Here is a 22,829-nt window from a genome sequence, read left to right on the forward strand (position 1 = left end):
CGTCTGCATTGTGAGGTTGGAGAATTATACTTGGACAGCACCATTTTCACTACTCTTATATGATTTCTAATCGCAAAGGGTTCTTTTATGTTCACACCAATGCATACACAAGTGAACCCTCTTTTTTTCGTGCAATCTCAACCCATGACTTGCAAAGATAACAGGCTTTAAAGCTGGACTTATGTCAACTTTTCACATGGGAGCAAATTAACAAATACTGCTTTTAACAATTAGTTGTAAGTGTGCTTGTGTTGGTCAAATCGGCAACTGAGAGCAACTGAATTTGGAGTGCTTATCTTGATTTGCAGCTGATAGCGATTACGCTTGTGACTGTTATTTTATTTATCATGGGATCAACAAAATGCTTTACCTTTCAAAAGAAGCAGAAATGAAATATGGTTTAACGTCCTACTGATCTGCTTCGACTGAGCTAATGAAGACTGGCAAACGCCATACAGTGTGCCAACATTGGGATCGAACCCGAAACCTCCAGGCTAGCGAGCCAGCATCTTACTAACTGAGCCACCGTGGCTTCTTCAAAAGAAGTGAGTATTGGCCTATTACATTATTGTCGAGAATACCAACACTTGAAAAGTCAATGCCTTTTGATAAGTGATTAAGCCAACAATGTAATTCAATTGTAAAACACCTTTTTATAAATGATGTTTAAACATCACAAACAATTCTTATCACATTTCTCTTTCAAGATCTATCGAATAAACAAAGACAGTCATTTATTCATGAATATTACTAACATTAAATTCTGGTATGGTATGTTAATTAAATATGGAAAATATTGAGCAGGTGTACGATATGCTAATAAATTATCAAAAACTGTTTTCGTTGAAGTCTGGTTGTATTTGAAGGGAATGGGATGTGGTGTGAGCAGAGATTGTGACATAATTAAAAGTTTAGATTGACTGGTCGAGATAGTATCGCATTCAGTTGGCACATGCTTTGTCACTAAGAATTCTTGTGTTATATCGACTGACACCATTAGAGTGATCATGTGAATTATGTTAGAATAAGTATACGTACAATCGTCCCTTCCACATGAATGAAATGAAATGAAATGGGGTTTATCGTCCTACTGTTCTGCTCCTATACTGGGCTAATGAAGACGGGCATACGCCCATACAGTGTGCTATGAGGGAAATTTTGCCCGGGCAGCGGCACTACCGCCTACTCTTATATTGAATTCCAACTGCCAAGGGATCTTTTACGTGCATTCCAATGTATACACGGGCCTCGGTTTTTCGTACCATTCGAAGGACTAAACAGCTGTCCTTGTAAGGCCTTCCGTCCTGCACCAATGACAAAGGGGGACCACGCCGGAAAATCTGGATGAACTTTCTTGGCCAATGCAGGGATCGAACACCCGACCTCCAGGCTAGCGAGCCAGCGTCTTACCCACTTAGCCACATGATCCCCTTCCACATTAATGAACATCCTGAACCCCAAAATATATTGTACCTGATAACTTGTGGTACTCCATCAGATATTATCCCAGTGGGTCCATCTGTTGCTGTGCTATTATCAAACTTCACCTGACCTCCTTTACCTTTGCCTCTCGACCCTGGAGGTAAGGGTGCCCCTGCCCCTGTATAAACAAATCCAGGACTAGGGCCAGCACCTGCATAATTATTTAAATCATATGATTAAAAATTTTTTAAAACTGCTCCCACTATTAACCAGCAGCTGGCATGCAAGATATGCCCACATTTTGGAAAAGATGGACAGAGAACAAGCTATAAAAAAGCGATTTTAAGTTTCACAAAAATTGGATAACAAGTGGTTGCAAGCAAGATACAGAGAACAGGATAAAAAAAAACCTGATTTTTTGTAAAATCGGGGGCCATAATCCTGGAAGTTACCGTCCAATACATGTCAATATCGAAAGGAACGAACATTTGGGATATAAACCTATATTTCAAGTTTCAAAAATTGTGACTTGTGGAGTGTCAACAAATAAAATGTGAACAGACAGGGACGACGACAATATACATCCACATGCAAATGTGGGCGAATAAAAATTGACAATTTTATTACTATTATTAGTATATATATTGATTGTCAAGTACTATTGATTGCTATGGTAATAAACAAAGTCTTGATTATGCATTTCAACATTAAATTATTAAAGATACATTATTGGAGATTAGATAAAGAGCTGGCAGTTCTCACTATAATAGTTAAAAAATAGATAATGTAAAGGGTATTTGCTGAATATTTCAATCAAATTAATCCACTCTGAATCAAGATTTTAGCGATTGAATTTTCGGCCTAGCCTCGATCATCATTACTAAAGTCGGTACGATAAAAAACAGTCTCGATTATCCATTTTATGATTAAATCATGATTGAAATTTAGCAGCAAAAGGGATCCTAATCCAGTAAATATCGCAGGCTAGCGTTGACATTGAGAGATGATTATGGTCTGGATAAGTTAATTAATGTCTAATTAATAGTTTATATACTAAACAGCAAAAAAAGCGTCAGTACGATTGCAAAATAAGAGAGGCACTTAAATCAAATCATTCTAGAAAACGACTTATTAAATGGATCAAAGCAATTTTTTGTGAACAGTATGCTGACACATTAGTGATTAATTCATCACAATTCCAAGACTTTACAAGAAGGTTTAGAGTCTGTACACAGTCTATACATCAGTATCAGGTGTGTCCACCGCGAGTGTCAATAAAAGCAGCACAGCGTCTGTACATATAGTGGACCTGACGATTGATTAACGCTATTGGCACCTGGAACCACACTGTCAGAAAAACCTAACGCAATCCATCGGCTTAGTACATAACATTTCAGGCCTAAAGAAATACCTGCAATAGGCAGATTTAGCTCTTGCATAATGTATGTTTAAATGACATTAGTGTTCTGATCCATTCAATATCTAAGCGGTCCTATGTTCTAGAGTTAATTAGGGGCTTGCTATGTGAATAGATGTTTAAATAATAATTTATATAATATTTGAAGACCCTAAAAAGACCTCAAAGAGGTGGATTTAGTTATTGCTTCTTTAAATTTATTAATTCTACAATACATGTATTTTATGTACAACAAGACTTAATTTTCTGTAATTTATAATATTAGATTTAGTTCATTTTGTTGATTTTAATATAACTTGCCTTTTTGTAATAAGATTTGATTTTGTTAATTTTACTAAGTTTTGATTATGTTTCAAAATTTCAAAATGACTTACTTTTCCTCCCTCCTTTTAATTGCTCCTCCATTTTCTGTTTTTCTCGTTCAGTAGCTTTAATACGCATAATGTCGCCAACATGCCCTAAAAGTTTACGTCGTGCATTGTATGTTTCACGTTCCGCATGTGTTAGTGCATGATAAGGCATGTGTGCAATCCTGCGATCCTATAGAAAGTGCAAAAAAATAAACATGCAACAATAAAAATATTCAAAATTTATCAAAAGACTCCAAATTTACAGGATTGGGGGATAAAAATAATTTTTGAATGAAATTGGCTATTTTATCCAAATATAAAAATAATCATGAATTAAATTTGCAGTATTCTCAATAGGCCTGCTTTTCTTATTGAAAACTAGCATTTAAATGTCTTCATTCTTTACCACTGGAAATGAACCAAAGCATGATTGAATGAATAAATGAATGAAATTTAATGAATAAAGAAATTAAAGAATGAAGATAGTAATGAAAGAAAGAAGAAAGAATGAAAGGAAGAATTAATGAAATAAAGAAAATGAAATAAAAGAATGAAATAATAAATGAATGAAATAAAAGAATGAATTAAAGATAATCAAATAATAAAATTGCAGGGGTCTTTATCAATGGGAGGAAACCAGAAGACCCGGAGAAAACCCACGAGTTAGGGAAGGTGATCCTACACCTTACCACATACAAGCAGGGAATCGAAACAACCCCATTTGGCCACCCAACCCCCAAAACAAGAATGAACCAAAGTGAAAGGTAGAATCAAACACAGACACTTAAAGGGATTAAAACAAGCCAACAGCGAGACTGATATCCCCTGCCGTAATCCCAAAATAAATAGATGACACATTAATTAATAGCACATTTATTTTTTTTAAAAGTATCAAGCAATCAAACTGGTTATCAACTATACACTAAGTTCCATCACTCTCTATCAGATAGAATCATAGTTATCTTGTCCTAAAACATCGACCAATGAAATTGCTTAGCTTTAGCTCGAAATGTTAATCATTGAACTCAGTCAAGACATTACCCAATGAACATCTACATCAAGTTTAAACATTCTACCCCAATTAAAAGCAAATTGCTTATCACCCCTTAACATAAGCAGAAAAATCTCATCATCCAACTTAGTCAAGGTAATGATATAATGAATCTATACTCGGAGTTTCATCACTCTCACTTAATTAAAACCAAAGTTATCATGCCCCAAAGCATCAACCAATCAGATTGCTTATCTCTGCTTACCGTAAGCAGGCAATGTTTATCATCGAACTAGATCAAGGCATTCACCTAATGAACGCCTACACCAACTTTAACATTCTACCTCAATTAGAAAGCGAGTTATTGTGTTCCAAAGTCTCAACCAATCAAAATGCTTATCGCTCTGCTTACCCTGAGCAGAAAATGCTCATGATCAATCTTAGTCAAGGTATTGATGTGATAAAACTATACACCATGTGTCCTCACTCTCACTTAATTAGAACTAAAGCTATTGTGTCCCAAAGCATCAACCAATCAATTGCTTATCTCTGCTTACCCTAAGCAGAAAATTTTCATCTTCGAACTCCATCAAGGCATTCACCTAATAAACATTCACCTACACCAAGTGTGAACATTCTAGCTCAATTAGAATGAGGGTTAGTCAAGGTATTGATGTAATGAAACTAACTATACACCAAGTTTCATCACTCACACTTAATTAGAACTAAAATTATCATGTCCCAAAGCATCAACCAATCAAATTGCTCCTGCTTACCCTAAGCAGAAAATGCTCATCTTCGAACTCCATCAAGGCATTGACCTACACCAAGTAGCTCAATTAGAAGGAGAGTTATTGTGTCCCCAAAAAGTATGTGTGACGGACAGACAGACTCATTTTAATAGCCCCATGCTTTCTTTGAAAGGCCGGGAACAATAAAATTTCTTACTACTGTTTGACTATATATTATTACAGTATTAACAAGGTTTATCACCCACCATTTTGCTTTGACTTGTTGACGACATTTTGTCTGCTATCTTCTCACAATACTCACTAGTTCTAGCACTTCCAATCATCTTTATTGCCAACGAGATTTCATTTGATCCTTATACAGCTTCCAATGTTATTAAATTTATCATTTTACAGCGCTATTAATTACAAATCAACCCTGAAGCATTATCACTTGGCCATTATCAACATCATTGGACCGGAATGCAAAATGAGGTCAAAGGAATTCCCTTTTGTTTTTGTAAGTAACAGTCTGTTTCACCCAGTCCCTTCATTAACCTATCCGTTATGCGAAATTTGCCTAGGGACTTGATGATCTAGACTGCACCAAGACACAACCACACGTGTTTGTCGGGTGAAAATGAAAAATGCCCTGGTATTAATTAAAGCTTTTGAAGTTAAAAAAAACTGGCCACAATTTTGTTTTAACAGGACATTGTGTTGTTGCTATGTCTGTTTTATATAAAGCAGAGTGACTACACTAGAGTGGCACTATTTTAAAATTTTTAAATTCATTAGTCAATTAAGAAAAATAATAGTTTCTGAAAAATTGAAGACACAAATAATGATCGATGCCCGAAAAATCTATTATAGCAGATATCGGGTGAAACCTGAGACGTCCGGTTTCTGGCATTGCATCATAAACAAAAGAATGGATAGTATGGGATCAGTATTCAGAAATCAACCAGCAGCTGCCAGGCAGGATACGCCCACATTTTTCAAGAGATGGATAGAGAACAAGCTAAACAAAAAGCGATTTTTCGTAACATCAAGGGCCATAATCCAAGAAGGTACGATCAGATATGTGTGAATATCTACAGGAACCAAGATCTTTGGGTTACACTATTTGCGTAGAGGGGCGGCCATTTTTTCTGGCAGTTTATCCGATTTTCACGAAATTCTAACTCAACCAACATTACAGTGTACCGGTGATATATTTGAACGTTTTTGTAAATCAGATTATAATTGTGATCTCTAGAGGGACCACAAGCTAAAGTAACAACCGGATTTTCCGTACAATCAGGGGCCATAATTCAGGAAGTTCCGATCCAATATGCGCAAATATCGACAGCAACCAACATCTTTGGGTTATAAACATGCATTTCAAGTTTTATCAAAATCGGATCAAAACTGTAAGCTCTAGAGGGTCCACAACCTTGATATACCAGATGTTTATACTATTAGCGTAGATGTGCGGCCATTTTGTTTGGCAGTTTTGGTCCAATTTTCATGAAATTCTAACAAAATCAACGATATGGTCTAATGGTGACATTTTCGAAAGATTTTTTAAATCGGATAATAATTGTGATCTCTTGAGGGACCACAAGCTAAAAACACGATTTTCCATACAATCAGGGGATGTAATTCAGGAAGTTATGATCTGATATGCGGGAATATCGAAAGCAACCAAGATCTTTGGGTGTTATAAACATGCATTTAAAGTTTCATCAAAATCAAGTCAGAATTTTGACCTCTAGAGAGTCCACAACAGCATATTTTTACACGATTAACGTACAAGGGGCGGCCCTTTTGTACGACAATTTTGGTCCAATTTTCACGAAATTCAAACTCAACCATCATTAGGGTGTAATGTTGATATATTCAAACGTTTTTTTTAAATTGGATAAAAATTGTCAACTCTAGAGGGACCACAAGCTTAAAATGCAATTTTTCATACGATCAAGGGCCATAATTGAGGAAGTTACGATCTGATATGCACGAATATCGAAAGGAACCAAGACCTTTGTGATATAAGCATAAATTTAAGGTTGCATCAAAATCAAAAAAGAATTGTGGCATCAAAAGGGTCTACAACCTTAATATACCACATATTTACACCATTTGCGTTATACGAGGGGCGGCCATTTTGTCCGTCAGTTTTGGTCCGATTTTCACGAATTTTGAACTCAACCATCATTACGATGTAACGGTAATCAGATCATAACACGATTTTTCGTACAGTCAAGGGCCATAATTCAGGAAGTTAAGATCCGATATGCGCGAATTTCGAAAGGAACCAAGATCTTTGGGTTATAAACATGCATTTCAAGTTTCATCAAAATCGGATCAAAATTGTGACCTCTAGAGTGTCCACAAACTAAAAACGTGATTTTTCGTACAATCAGGGGCCATAATCCATGAAGTTACAGTCCAATACATGTGAATATCAAAAGGGACCGAGATCTTAGGAAGATAAACCTATATTTCAAGTTTCATTGAAATCTGATAAAAATTGTGACCTGTAGAGTGTCCACAAACAAATGTGGGCGTATAAAAAGGTGATTTTCATGTTTTAAGAAATAATATGGGCAATGGTGGGGAGGAGGAGTGGGACTTTATTTCGGGCACTTCATTTTGCTGACTAAAAGGCAAAATATTTTCCCCTCAAAAAATATTATATTAATTTTTTACCACTTTACCTGTCTGCCCGAGAGACCAATTCAATTTTCCTAAGTATGTTACATATACTAATGAGAGTATTCAGCTGTCATTCTGAGATTCTTAATTCACGGTCAGCTATGAATGGTAATTTTAGTTTCAATAACACGTCTCGACCAATCAAAAATAAGGGCTTCCCCAGAGCAACGTCACTGATCTCATTTTATGCAACTTCTTGTCCAACGAAGTTGATAGTGGCCAAGGGATAACGCTTCAGGGTTGATTTGTAATTAATAACACTGTAAAATGATAAATTTAATCAAATTGGAAGTTGTATAAGGATCAAATGAAATCTAGTTGACAATAAAGATGATGGAAAGTGCTAGAACTAGTGAGTATTGTGAGATAATAGCAGACCAAATGTCATCAACAAGTCAAAACAAAATAGCGGGTGATAAACCTTGTTAATACTGTAATATATAGTCAAACAGTAGTAAGGAGTGCCTGTGGAATCAAATAATGAAAGAAATATAGAAAAAAAGAGAAAGACAGATTTAATATCACAGATCAGCACCAAATTAGAAGTGGATAAATGAATGCAATAGAGCTGAAGACTGAACCTCTTTGATTTAGGTCAAAATAAAGCATTGAATTGGGCTGCTTGATGTTGTAATGATGGGATAAGGTTTAGGCTGACCTTAAAAATATCTTTGTTTCACCAAACCCGACCCACAATCGAGGAGAAGGGTCGGTAGGTCGTTTTTTTTTCAGATTTTTTTTTTAAAGTTAGAGAAATCAATACAGAAAACTTATTAGCTGCATACTACAGATTCATTAATTTTGTTTAATGAATTTGGGTTCTGACGTAAAAAGTAACGAACTGAAAGTCTTTTTTATTAAACTTAAGAGCTAATTTGACAGCTTAATAATTTTCCGGGTGGAAACATTCGTTTTCTTTATTCAATTGGCAAAAAAATCAATGACATCGGGAATTTTTCGTGATGCCCGACTCGCACACGATTTGCCACGAGCTTGAAGTGTGAAACTCCTTCAACACGTTTTTAACGATAGTGTGGGTTGTGCCTTCATTTTTCTCGAAAACGGATATTGAAAATATCGTGGTTATGTTTAAAACTACGCACCACAGACATAGAAGCAGAATCATTTCGTGGGAATGGACGTGTATTCGTCTGCAACCATTTTGTTGAGAAGCGACACCTATGACGCTTTCGTCTTGATCAACCAGTTTCAATAATGAATCAAACCGTAGCCATAGTAAAGGGAAATAACTCTTGTGATATATTTCAGGTTGACGCACAAAATAAAATAAAAAGATTGTGGAAAAGTGCAATAAAATAATTTAAGTCGGGGGTGGTTTTAGTTAGTCGGTCGCGTTAGGCGAAACAAAGATATTTTTAAGGTCAGCCTTATATAAAACTTTTGTTTTGAAAGAGATCCCTTTTTAGTTTAAATTGAGGTTTACTGTATGAAAAGTGAAATAGAAAGTTGGTTATACCTCTAACACCAGTTTTATCCTGCAATCTATTATCCAAAAACAGAACAATGGTCAACCATTGACACAAGGTTTGCAGATTGATGACTATCATACTACCCTCCACACTAATTTCATACAACTTATGCAAATTTATTGAGGAGACGATAATCCCTTGTCTTAAATTTGTTTGGAGGTAATGTTAGGTTTCGACACCTAAATAAATTATGTGTAATATATTTGTAGAATATGTGACTGATAAAAAGTTATAAATGTGTTTATATAAAACTGAATTTATAGATTCATGCCAATTGCATTTCAACAATACATGCTGGGCTGTATATTTGTAATAAAATTTAGTAATATAAAAGAATCATGCAATCAGCTGGAATTACATGCAGAATTCAATAGAAAAATGTTCTTGTCTTGTGAATACCAGTGATTAAATTGATTGTAGAAATAAAACTGATTGTTATATTACCTGATTAAACATATAGTAAGCATAATCTACAGCAGTTCCTGACAATCTCTTTGGACCAATCAAAATAGGTGATAAAATATTTGCTCCCGATTTGACTAATTTATCAACCTGAAACCAAATATAAAATATCACAATTTGATATAGTAACATCACAATTTGATATGGCAGCATCACAATTTGGTACGGTAGTATCACAATTTGGTATGGTAGTATCACAATTTGATATGGCAGCATCACAATTTGGTATTGTAGTATCACAATTTGGTATGGTAGTACCACACTTTGGTATGGTATACATAGCATCTCCATTAACCACAGTTTTTAAATATTTGTGTCCTAAGTAAACTATACATACCAGTTGTATCCTCGCTTGTATAGCTCTACGATGTTCATATTCTGTTGATGTAGCCACACAGAGGGCGCTACCAACACCATGCGTTAATGGGAGACTAGGATCAGCACCATATGTTAACAGTTCATCTATGGCCTATTGAACAAAAACATGGTTTTATTAACAATATACTTGGTACTGATGAGTCTGAAATATCTCAAGGTCACCCAATTTTTCAATATCCCTTTGTGAAATTCATGTTTTTGTGAATAATCAAGGTCCCAAATATAATCATAGTTAAACTTACCATATCATTTCCGCTAGCTATAGCCAGGGCTAATGGTGAAGCACCATTACACAGGAGATTCGCATTTGCTTTATATTCTAATAATAGATGTACAACTTTACATGCATGCTGAAATATATACATACATAAATATATATAAAACTATTCTAACATTAACACTACCAGTACTTCTACTTAAGTGTCACTGCTCTTTAATTTCACTTTCATTCTGCACTAGGATTTAAAACACAGGAAGAGAAAAATTGAGGTTTAATTTCCACTGAACACAAACTAGGTCATTTTGGAACTAATATGGTTCAATTTAATTTCACTAATTCGCTTGATCGTAGGGGGACATTTGCAGTGTGAGGAAAGTAAAGGATCCAGAGAAAACCCACGAGGTTGGACAAGGCTCCTAACCTACTCCTTGTTACAAAAAAGTGTGGGGTAGAAACTACGCTATGAGAACCTAGAGAAGACTTTCAAAATTAGGCACCTGCAATTGTATCGAAACTCACAACTTTCATACACTCATAGTGATCCACCACGTCCCACCCAGGTTCATAAAGGGAACTGTATCATAAATTCAGTTTCCATTCTTGACTGTATGTAAACCAAAGAAATAAACCAATCAGATTGGTATTCTTGCCGTAGGTATGAGGGTTGACAACTAACCTTGTAATTATCATCCCTAGCACACGCAATCTGTAACGAAGTTCTCCCTCCTAGAATTGATTTACTTTCTTTGGATAAAAGATCTCGTGACCATTCTTCTTCCAAATCTTTCTGAATAAATGAATCATCTTCCTCTGCTCGCACATCTGGGTCAGCCATCGCTTCCAACAATAGTTCTGTTATTTCTACACCTTCATCGCCTGGTATAGCAACTGCTATATGTAAGGGAGCTAATCCACCCTTCTACAAAACAGATTATTAATATTTTTAGTAGGCCTCTATATTTAAAGACATCCATAAGATTAATAAGAATTGATAGGTTTCTCTAAACAGCAAACAGATAAATATTCTAAATAAAATTTTATAGAGAAATAAATATTTAATTTTAAAATTATCTATTATCAATTAAATCTCTTCAATACCTGCTGTGGTAGACGACTATTTGTAGCAGCACCTTTCTGTAACAATATCTTTACCATGTTCGTATCAGCAGCCTTTATTGCAAAAAATAAAACAGGCATGGGAACTCCAGATGCATTGGGATCAGCTCCACGTCGTAACAACAGATCTAATGTATGTTTCATACTGCCTCGACTAAAAACATAAAATTTTATATTCACAATAAAAAAACATATCGTGCCCAAAATCTTTCAGTTTCTTTTCATTTACATAAATGACAACAACCAGGTCATTTTGGGATGAACATATCGAATATTTTTATTTATTGCACGGAAAAAAACAATGAGGTTAGGCAACACTATTTGTCACTTAAAAAACACAGGATCAAACCCATGATCTTCAGGACACAAAGTAGAAAAAAGCATACGATTCATTCTACACTTACTGTGTAAATAGTAAAAGAGTACATGATGAAAAAGTGTTGCATGGATGAACAGTTTTTTGTTGGTTGCAGTGGAAGATATGTGTTTTCCACTAGTAATTAACTGGTGACATACACTTTTAAGTCTAGAAGATGACTAAAATGCATTTCTGACATCAACTTGATAATGTATGGTATGACATTGCAACATGAGTAGGTGCATATTTCATGTGAAATTGAGTTTCATACAGCAAACTATCTTGATTCACGATTTTTGTGAGTTTACTTACAGAGATATCTGAATGGCCAATAATCTAGCCTTTCCTTCCCCGCCACTATCTCGTGATCTTTGACTGCTCACAACACGTTCATTTGTACTGAGCGTTGTAGCACAACGTTCCACTAAGTTGGGCGTTACTTCAATATGATAATTATGTACACTGATATTTGACTCAAAATCTTCGGCAAAGTCTTCATTCATTTCATTTTCAAAAACAGTCTCTTCTTCACTTCCAAATAATGAATCCCGATCTTCATCTTTCATCTCCCTATTGCCATGCTTTCCTGGTGAAACGGCAATCTTATTTTCACCTTTCGTTTCCTGATCAATAATCGTCACATGACCTTTCTCTACAGGGAGATAATTCTCTATACTGCTATAATGTTGGAGACCACTATCATTACTGACAGCGCCACCTATTGGAGGCAAGATTAGACGATCTCTATCATCAGATAAACAAAGATCCTCTGATTCACTTTTCTGTGATGTCGACCTTCGACCTGAACTCAACAAACTTATATGGCTCATTCGTCTTTCGAAATTATCTGCCCTTTTCCGTTTAGATAAAATACTTTTCGGTTGAGAAACAGGTTTGCCAAGATCTAGCGCCAGATCTGGCGGCGGCTTCTCCAAGTAACGTTCTGCGATGTTGTAAAGAAAACTCTCAACTGGATAATAGAAAATAATCCCAGCAGATAAAGCCGAGCATCCTTCGTCACTAAGTTTATTTATATCAGCTCCGTAGTTTAGTAAAATATTGATGACATCTATGTGCCAACCAACCTGTCAAAACATAAAATTACACTATTACAAAAAGGTTACCATTTCAGTCACAGAGCATACAAGTTTTTAAACACCTTAGTGATGGTCCGACATGGCTACTATCGGTTTTACCGATATCAGATATATCGGCTGATACAGATGGATATAAAAGTATTACACATCAAAATGCCCCGAATGTCATGATAATCGATGTAGCTACATGTTAGTCCGGAAACGCCTGATACTTTTTTACCTCCTGAATCAAACCTTGCGCAATGTGAACTTAAATTATTTGCTGTATGATTAATTAATAAAATCGAGATTATCAGCTTATAACGATTTAATTACCTAAATTGATCGGCACATGTATGTCTATAATACATGTCACCAGCAGTTGCCAGCCAAGATACGCCCACATTTTTCAAGAGATGGATAGAGGACGAGCTAAAAAAAAAAAACAGTGGCTGCCAGGCAGGATACGCCCACATTTTGCAATAGATGGTTAGAGAACAAGCTAAAAACAAGCGCGATTTTTTGTACAATCAGGGGCAATAATCAAAAAAAAGTTATGGCTTGAAATGTGCAAATATCAAAAGGGACTGAGATCTTTGGGATATAAAGATATATTTTAAGATACATCAAAATTGGATAAAAATTGTGACCTCTAGAGAGTCCACAACCTACGTATTACACACTTCTACACAATTTGCGTACAAAGAGCGGCCATTTTGTCGGGCAGATTCATTTCGATTTTCCCGAAATTCGAATTTAGCCTTCATTATGGTTACGGTCCGATATGCGCGAATATCAAAAGGAACCTGATTTTTCGTACAAACAGGGGCCATAATTCATGATGTTGCGATCTGATACATGCCAATATCGAAAGCAGCCGAGATCTTTCAAAGATATTTGTTTGGACAGACAGACGGACGGACAGGGGCGACGATAATATACGTCCACATGAAAATGTGGCATATAAAAACGCATGTCTACCCGAACTCTCAAACAATGTATGAATAAGGATTAAAAAACAACTTAGACCATTTATTCTTTCCTGAGATTCTTGTATTAGGCTATGTCTAGATAGCCACGCGGACAGCAACTAAAATAAAGGTACCGAGTGCCAAGCCAAATAATGATTTGTTTACAATTATATTTCAAAGGTATCCTTTTGAACAGAAATCGGTGACTCCATTATCGGAAAAATGGCAGGGTCCGATTGGCCACTTATCGGCCAATTACCAATGTTGAACTGAATTATCAGACCATCACTATTACACCTATATTTGGTCACATTGGAAGTAATTGTCATCAGGTATACATATATTGCTAGAAGTGGGATTGTTCAGCTAGTCACATCAATTTTACAGAGTTATTGCTTCAGCCACAAAGACCAGCGGCTGCCAGGCAGGATACGCCCACATTTTGCAAGAGATGGATAGAAAACAAACTAAACAAAATGCGATTTTTCGAAAAATCAAGGGCCATAATTCAGGAAGTTACGATCAGATATGCACGAATATCAACAGGAACCAAGATCTTTGGGTTATGAAGATATATTTCAAGTTTCATCAATATCGGATGAAAATTGTGACTTCTAGAGGGTCCACAACCTTGATACACCATATATTTACACTATTTGCATACGAAGGGTGGCCATTTTGTCCGCCAGTTTTGGTCTGATTTTCACGCATTTCAACCTCAACCGTCATTAGAGTGGAACGGTGATATACTAAAACGTTTTTTTAAATCGGATAAAAATTTTGACCTCTAGAGGGACCACAAGCTAAAAACGTGATTTTTTGTACAATCAAGGACCATAATTCAGGAAGTGACGATCTGAAATGCGCAAATATCAAAAGGAACCAAGATCTGTGGGTTATAAACATGCATTTCAAGTTTCATCAAAATCGGATCAAAATTGTAACCTTTAGAGGGTCCACAACCTTGATATAACAGATGTTTACACAATTTGCGTACGAGGGATGGCCATTTTGTCGGACAGTTTTGGTAGGATTTTCATGAAATTTAAACTCAACCAACATTACATTGTGACGGTGATATACTCAAATTCTTTTAAATCAGATAGTAATTGTGACCTCTAGAGGGACAACAAGATAAAAATGTGATTTTTCGTACAATCAAGGGTCATAATTCAGGAAGTTACGATCTGATATGCGCAAATATTGAAAGGAACTAAGATCTTTGGGTTATAAACATGCATGTCAAGTTTCATCAAAATCGGATAAGAATTGTGACCTGTAGAGTGTCCACAAACAATTGTGGACTGACGGACGTCCGGACGGACAGGGACGAGGACAATATACGTCCACATGAAAATGTGATATAAAATAAAATAATAGAATACAATATCAAAAAACCATCAGTTATCCAACTTATCTGAATATCAAATGCATCATTTTGACTTAGTCAAAATTGATCCCATCAAACCTTTTGTATTTGGTTTGTGTTTCATGTTTCTATTGATTGGAAGTTTCACATGAAAATGTGGGCGTATAAAAATGTAAATATTCTACAGGTCATAGTTTTTTAGATTTTTTTCAAACCTACTGACATATATTGAAACTTAGTCGCACATGGATCTTAAGAGGTGTTATTGTGCCCCATCGTCAAATCTTTGTAAATCCTGGTTATAAGCTTATATCAAGACTTATTTCATCAAAATTGCTGGGTTTGAACTTAGTGATGTTCTACCGTATTCACAAAGTTTTCGGCAAAGAGGGGATAACTCAGGAATGGAAGGCTGCAGCTTATGAAAAGGGTCGAGTGCCAAGCAGAGAGAATGATTTGTTCACAACTCACTGATATTTTATGGGAATCTACTATTGGCGACTCCAGTATTGGCAAAACAGCAGAATATCGTCCAATACTGATGTCTACTGATAAGCCACTTATCGCCCAATTACTGATGGCGAAACTGATTATCGAAACATCACTAATTGAAATTCAAAGTTGCACATATCATATAGATTTTAAATGTGTGTGCTCCTATATTCCAATGTTTTTTGTTTTAAATAGACAACATCCGGTGACCTTCTTTATTTCTTTCACAATGCTGCTGGTGGGCATATTTTTGTTGCCTGGCAAAACTATGTTTATAATATATTTTTTCTCGACCTAGGAAACAATATCAGAAAAAAATGGATAAGTGATTCTCCCATCAAGATGACATAATTTTAAAAAAAACAAAAACTTAAAATAACTTGCCGTAGCTCCTATTAAAGCAGTGTGGCCGCTGACGTCTGCTACATCTACATGGACAAATCCGCAATTCAATAAATCTTCAACTTCGTCAACACGACCAGAAATAGCGGCCAATAGAAACTGATCTGCTGCTTCTTCTAGAGGACCTTTAGCGATAAAACCACTTCTGTCTCCGTTTATTATTTTATTTACATCAAAACTAACAAGATTTTGGCAGCCAGAATGTTTATGCACATGTTTCTGAATTGCAATTAAAGATGGTGTCTTGTTCCAGGCTGGTTGTTTATTGTCACTGGCAACAGTTTCCGTATCTTTGAAAAATTCTTGATCAAAGTCCTGTTTATTTATGGCAAGGCTTCTTGGATCTAGCGTCTCATTAAAAAACTGTGTGATTTTTTCAACATGGAGATTTTCATCCAGTTCTAAATCAGTAGTCTCTGATTTCTTGTCTTTTTTATCACTTGAATCGTCAGTGTTGATATACGTCACTTGGTCAGCGTTAAAGTCAAATTCGGGATGTTCTCGAAGAGTAAAAGCCCCCTCCACAGGAAAACAAAGTTTGATTAGTTTCTCTTGTTGCCATAGTCCCACATCCTGGCGTTCATCTGTATAGGTCATGACCCCAGGACCCTCTCTCTCGTCTTCTTTATATAGCCCCTTAAAATATAAACCAAATACATTTGCTTCCTTAATTACCAAAGACAGATATGTGACCAAAACACTTTGTTTATACACATTCTTTTCCTGCATTATTTCATACTTTTTGGCACAGTTTTAATCACTGTTTCATTTTATATACAACTAACTTCATGTTTTTATATGCCCACATTTTCATGTGGACATATATTGTCGTCGCCCATGTACATTTGTGGACACTCTACAGGTCACGATTTTAATCCAATTTTGACGAAACCTGAAATATAGGTTTAGCTTGTTCTCTATCCCTCTCTTGCAAAATGTGGGTGTATCTTGCATGGCAACCCCTTGTTAATAAAATTAAATATGATCTCACCTCAAATACGTTTCCATTAGCAAAAGTAAATTTGCCATATCCCTCCTTTCTGTCAATATGAAATGTCCCTGTGTAAAACGATCCATCAGACCAGGTATAAGTTCCTTTACCATGACGACGATCTTTATAAAAGCACCCTTCATACGACTGAAAATTAAACATAAAATAATAATCTTGTGTTTATCTGCCATGTCAAACCTACCCTATTTTGTATAAAGTGCTGTATAATTGTCAACCCTTTACTTCGCTAGGGGGTTCAAAATGTCCAACTTGATACATAATTTTTAAAAAATCACAGAGAATATTCATCATTATTACTATCAGAACAAATAAAGTGTTTGAATGTGCTTTTAATAATAATAGAATTCAATTGTAAAAGATCACCAAGCCAACCATCAAAATACGCCCACACAGCAGCTATGTCTTAACAGAAGCTGATCCTAAAGCAGGGGTAAGTCCGGAACAGAATCGTGGAATGCTGAATATCATATTTGAAAATAAGTTACAAATTATAATATAGCCTCTATCACAACTCTAGAATGGAAATGAAATGAAAGGAAATGGGGTTTAATGTCCTACTGTTCTGCTCCTATGCTGGGCTAATGAAGACGGACATACGCCATACAGTGTGCTATGGGGGGAATTTTGCCCGGGCAGCGGCACTATCGCCTACTCTTATATTGATTTCCAACTGCCAAGGGATCTTTTACATGCATTCCAATTTATACACGGGACCTCAGTTTTTCGTCTCATCCGAAGGACTAGACAGCTGTCCTTGTCAGGCCCTCCCGTCCTGCATCACTGACTAAGGGGGAACCACACCGGAAAATCTGGATGAACTTTCTCGGCCAATGCAGGGATCGAACACACGACCTCCTGGCTAGCGAGCCAGATGCTGAATGCTAATTATCGATAGGGTTTGTACCTTTGTTCATTCATTACAGCAGAAACCCCACAAATTTGGTTACACATTTTGCTTTTAATAGGCAAGAACCATAACACAAGAAATTGCTGTGAGATGCAATTTCCACCGATTTCACCATATTCAAACTCATGATTTTTGTGTAATACATATATTTTAAGTTTCATCAAATTATTCAAAATCAGATAAATTGTGACCTGTACATCCGCACAGAGAGGAATCCAAAGTCATTTGATTAACATGAAATTACCTCTCCATTCGACCACTGTATTCGCCCTTGCCCGTGTCTCAAGTCATTGAGAAATTCTCCAGAATAACAACTTCCATCTGGCCAATACTGGGTACCTATAATAATAACAATTATTGATGTAAAAATTTTCTGGGATAAATATAAGTGGCATGGGTCTAAATATGTGAATAAAAATGGTAGTCCATCTGCTTCTCCATTTCAACAATGACAACTACTACTTGATCAAGTGTTTGAAAAATTTAGATCCCCCCCCCCCCCCCAGGCCAGGTAGACTAATCACCGGAATTCACCAGAATTCACTTATAAACACTGGAATTCACCTTGAAGATATCAGAATTCACACGCAAGATCTTCTTTACTTATATTTTGCATTAATATTAATATTGAATTACTTAAAAACACCAAAAATCACCAGAATTTACTTTGAAAACATTTAAACACCAGAATTCACTTTCAAAATATCATAATTCGCACTTAAACATGCATTATGCAATAGCTAAATCTGCCTATTGCAGGTCTTTCTTTAGGCCTGAAATGTTATCTAAACTATTAATTAGACATTAATTAAACATGCATTATGCAAGAGCTAAATCTGATTATTGCAAGTCTTAATTTAGGCTTCAGATGTTATAGAAATTATAAATTAGATCTTTATTTAAACATCTACTTTTGAACTGTTATAGCAGGAATGGCCAACTCTCTATAAAAATCTCCCATAATGTATCTTTAACCTATCCAGACCATAATCAACTCTAGATGGCATCGCTAGCCTGTTATCTTTAGTGGATTATGAGCCGATTTACTGCATAACTTTCCTTCACGATTTAACGATTAAATGGATAATCGAGACTATGCTGTTTATCGTACTGACTTTAGTAATGATGATCAAGGCTAGCCGGAAATTTCAACCACTTAGTTCTCGGTTCATAGTGGAGAAATTTGAATGAAATTTTCAGCAAATTGCCTTTACATTATCTAGTTTTTAACTATTATAGTGAGAACTGCCAACTCGTTATCGAATCTCCCATAATATATCTTTAAGGTCTTAATAATAGTAATCTATTTATAAAGCAATGAATATCCAACAAACGAGTTGCTCAAGAGTGCTATACTAATTCCTATTCACTAATATTTTGCAGTAATATATAAATTACTTTAAAATGCCTAATATCACTGAAATTCACATTGAAAACATATAAACACTGGAATTCACTTTCAAAATATTGTAATTCGCGCTTAAAGAGAAAGAAAAATGGGGTTTAACTTCCACTCTACACAAACCAGGTCATTTCGGGACTAACATATGGTTTAATTGTATTTCAATAATTCACTTGCACGTCGGGGTCTTTAGCAGTGGGAGGAAACCAGAAGACACGGAGAAAACCCACGAGGTTGGACAGGTGACCCTACTCCTTGTCACGTACAACCGGGGATTCGAAACCACGCCAGTCGACTCAATGACAGACTTTATGATACAGCGCGCGCACGCTAACCATTCAGCCATCCAATCCCCCAATTCGCGCTTAAAACCTTCTAATTTACTAATAATTTACATTAATAATAAATTACTTTAAAACACCTAAAATCACTTTGAAAACACATATACACCGGGACTGACTTTCAAAATATCGGAATTCACACTTAAGAATAAGACCTTCCTATTTACTAATAAGGATTCAGGTCAGCCACTTAAATATCCATTATGCAAGAGCTAAATCTGCCTATTGCAGGTATTTCTTTAGGCCTGAAATGTTATATAAACTATTAATTAGACATCATTAACATGAAAAGACCTTTATCAACTCTTGATATCATCTTATGTGTCGGATTTTCACTGGGTTTGAATCTAATCTGCTGCTCAACGCTCATTGATAATTAAATGCAGAAATGGAAAAAAGTGGATAATTGAGACTATGTTCTTTACCATACCGACTTTAATAATGATCATTAAGGCTAGGCCTAAAATTCAATCGCTAATATCTTGGTTCTGAGTGGAGCAATTTGACTGAAATTTTCAGCATATTCCCTTTACATTATCTAGTTTTTAACTATTATAGTGAGAATTGCCAGTTCTTTATCTAATCCTCCATAATGCCCCTTTAAGGTAGGCTATATTGGACCACATCGAAGTTACTGTAGCCTATTCACAGGCTGGAATAGCAGGAAAACACGTTTGCGGCAGACAAATTTTCTCACGACCTTCGGTCTCTGTGGACTGTAAATAGTGTAAATGATTGATTGGTTGATTGGAATTCGATTTAGCCATCTTAATTAGGCTATTTTAGATCACTCTGAAGTTGCTGTATTCATGGGCTGGAATAGCAGGAAAACCCATTTAAATTAAAATAAGTTAGTTTTGTGGGAGAAATTGGGGGTTTTCTAAGTGAATTCCAACCCATGTTTTCAAGTGAATTCTGGTGAATTTCGGCTTTCAGTCGTGTCACGACAACACTTATAGTACAGTATAGATATACATAGTAATCAGTTTCCCATTAAAGTAGAGACTAATTGTAGTTCTCTAATTAGGCCTAAGGTTCCAAAAAGTATGATGGGGAAAATTGTTGACTGGTGCTGTGGGGTAAACAAACAAATAGCAAATACATCCAATCATGGTGCTGACGATGGTCACTGGCATCTATATTACTGTAAAATCTATAAATAATATTATCAAAAATCTTTATCTAGGATTTAATTTGAATCCTACCACACAAAGATCACCTACCTTTTCCATGTCGCAAATTATCAACATAATACCCTTCATATCGGGCTCCATTTGGCCAAACAAATTTACCACATCCAATCTTCTTATGGTCCACAACTTTTCCTACAAAACTTGCTCCAGTTTTATAATTCAATTCAATTTCTTCCTCTTTGTCTTCAAACTCTATAGCAGTGCTTAATCTAGGCAGGGTATCCATCTTTATTTTTAGGCTTCCTAAATAATGATAGTATCAATCTCACTATTCTACTAGATAAATAATTAAAACTAGAACTGTGTGAATTATAGACCCTACTCTGATGCAGGTGATTGAGTGGGTAAATCAATTAAATTTTAATTATGAAGCCTAGATATCAAGATCAAAAGGTTTTCAGGAAACGGGGCATAACTGCTGAACAAAACACTGAATAATGATCGTGTTCTTCAACTCATTACCCCAACATAGTAGATTTTAAAAAAGAAAAGGTAAAATTAAAACTGTTGTCTCTATTGCATTCACACTGTAAGTTAAGGCTGGTTTGTGGAAAAGGGGGAGGGGTAACTCCAGCATGGTGCCAATATTACCTGTTTTACAATTGATTATGAAAACAGTTGTACAGAGCTTTGAATATCAATAGGATTGCTTCACAATTTATTCAGACCAAATTCGAATCCCCTGTCCTGTGCCGTGGTTGTACGTGACAAGGGAGTAGGGTCGCCTGTCCAACCTAGTGGGTTTTCTCCGGGTCCTCCGGTTTCCTCCCACTGCTAAAGACTCCTATGCGCAAGCGAATTATTGAAATAAAATTGAACCATGTGTTAGTCCCGAAATGACTTAGTTTGTGTCGAGTGGACGTTTAACACCATTTCTCTCTTTCTCTGTTGATGATAATTATAATAATTAATAATGTTATCATTAGGCTAAAGCCAATATAAAAAAAAAACCCGGCTGTATTTGTATAAAAACTTCCACGTGCTGGAGTTAATTACTATTCATACCTGCTGTAAATTCATTAACGCTGTTTATAGCACCTGTTCTAACATTTCTACAACTTAGTACAACACTGAGTCCGCCATCTTGACGCTTTCGTTGCTAGGTAACAGGGGGAATTAATATTGTTTTGTTTCGGGAATCAGACCACAGAGCCCAATTTAGACTTCGCGGTTATTCCCGCACTGATCCGCAGTGAAAATTCGTAATACGGTACTCTGTGAAAAAGATTGGGTTATTCCTGTACGTTTTTCGACGTTCTTTATCTCAATGAACATGAAGCCCAGCGACCAGTGGCTAAATACCAGTGGACCACGCTTCTACACAAGTTCTACACAAATATACAATTTTAATGTAACGTGGTATAAGACTTTACCTTATTAAAAGCTAATTAATTTGCAAATTACATTCATTAATTATTTAATTAATTCCGATGTTTGTATACTATTTATCGATCATATATTTACACTTCATGTTTAATATAACCCATAAATTTCAGAAAGTCATCTATCGGTCGATGGTATTAATTAAACCATAGATGGTGAAAACTAATCGCCATTTAAAAAGGCCCTACGTGGTGTATTGCCATTATTGGTCTGTTGGGTAGATATGAAACCAAATGTGGCAGTTAAAAACGTGGTATAATATAAATAATGAGGATGATACGAAAGTGCAATGAGTTGATATAAGTTAAGTAGTTAAAGTACAAAAAAACGTGGTACACAATAGAATCCGAGGCTGAGATCGGCACATCGAATTACCCCAAAACACCCAATAACTGCCCAATAACACCCAATAATTCCAAAATAACAAATAACTCGTGTATACAAGTACGTGACAAGAAGTAGGGTCGCCTGTCCATAATCGTTGGTTTTCTCCGGGTCATCCCACTGCTAAAGACCCCCCCCCCCACACACACACACACACAAGCGAATTATTGAAATGACCTAGTGGACGTTAAACCTCATCCCTCTCTCTACATAAATAATACTCACGACAAAGTAATTTGTGTAGGCCTACATTTTAATCCTTATATAG

At 35.9% G+C, this 22,829-nt stretch overlaps 1 protein-coding gene across 1 annotated transcript in view; it reads right to left on the minus strand.

Annotated features, from left to right (window-relative positions):
• Nucleotides 1–12,598, minus strand: part of LOC126831230 (ankyrin repeat and MYND domain-containing protein 1) — a 33,478-nt gene extending 20,880 nt beyond the window's left edge. Inside the window, exons 1-8 of the mRNA XM_050561913.2 lie at nucleotides 11,942–12,598; nucleotides 11,254–11,425; nucleotides 10,832–11,074; nucleotides 10,178–10,285; nucleotides 9,895–10,026; nucleotides 9,540–9,647; nucleotides 3,214–3,379; nucleotides 1,474–1,633 (exon numbers count right to left, since the gene is read on the minus strand). Coding sequence (XP_050417870.1) covers nucleotides 1,474–1,633; nucleotides 3,214–3,379; nucleotides 9,540–9,647; nucleotides 9,895–10,026; nucleotides 10,178–10,285; nucleotides 10,832–11,074; nucleotides 11,254–11,425; nucleotides 11,942–12,459 — 1,607 coding nt within the window. The 5' untranslated portion in view covers nucleotides 12,460–12,598. The remainder of the gene's footprint in view (nucleotides 1–1,473; nucleotides 1,634–3,213; nucleotides 3,380–9,539; nucleotides 9,648–9,894; nucleotides 10,027–10,177; nucleotides 10,286–10,831; nucleotides 11,075–11,253; nucleotides 11,426–11,941) is intronic.
• Nucleotides 12,599–22,829: the final 10,231 nt, after the last annotated feature.

Source organism: Patella vulgata, chromosome 1 (assembly GCF_932274485.2).
Source record: "Patella vulgata chromosome 1, xgPatVulg1.2, whole genome shotgun sequence".
Lineage (NCBI taxonomy): Eukaryota > Metazoa > Mollusca > Gastropoda > Patellidae > Patella > Patella vulgata.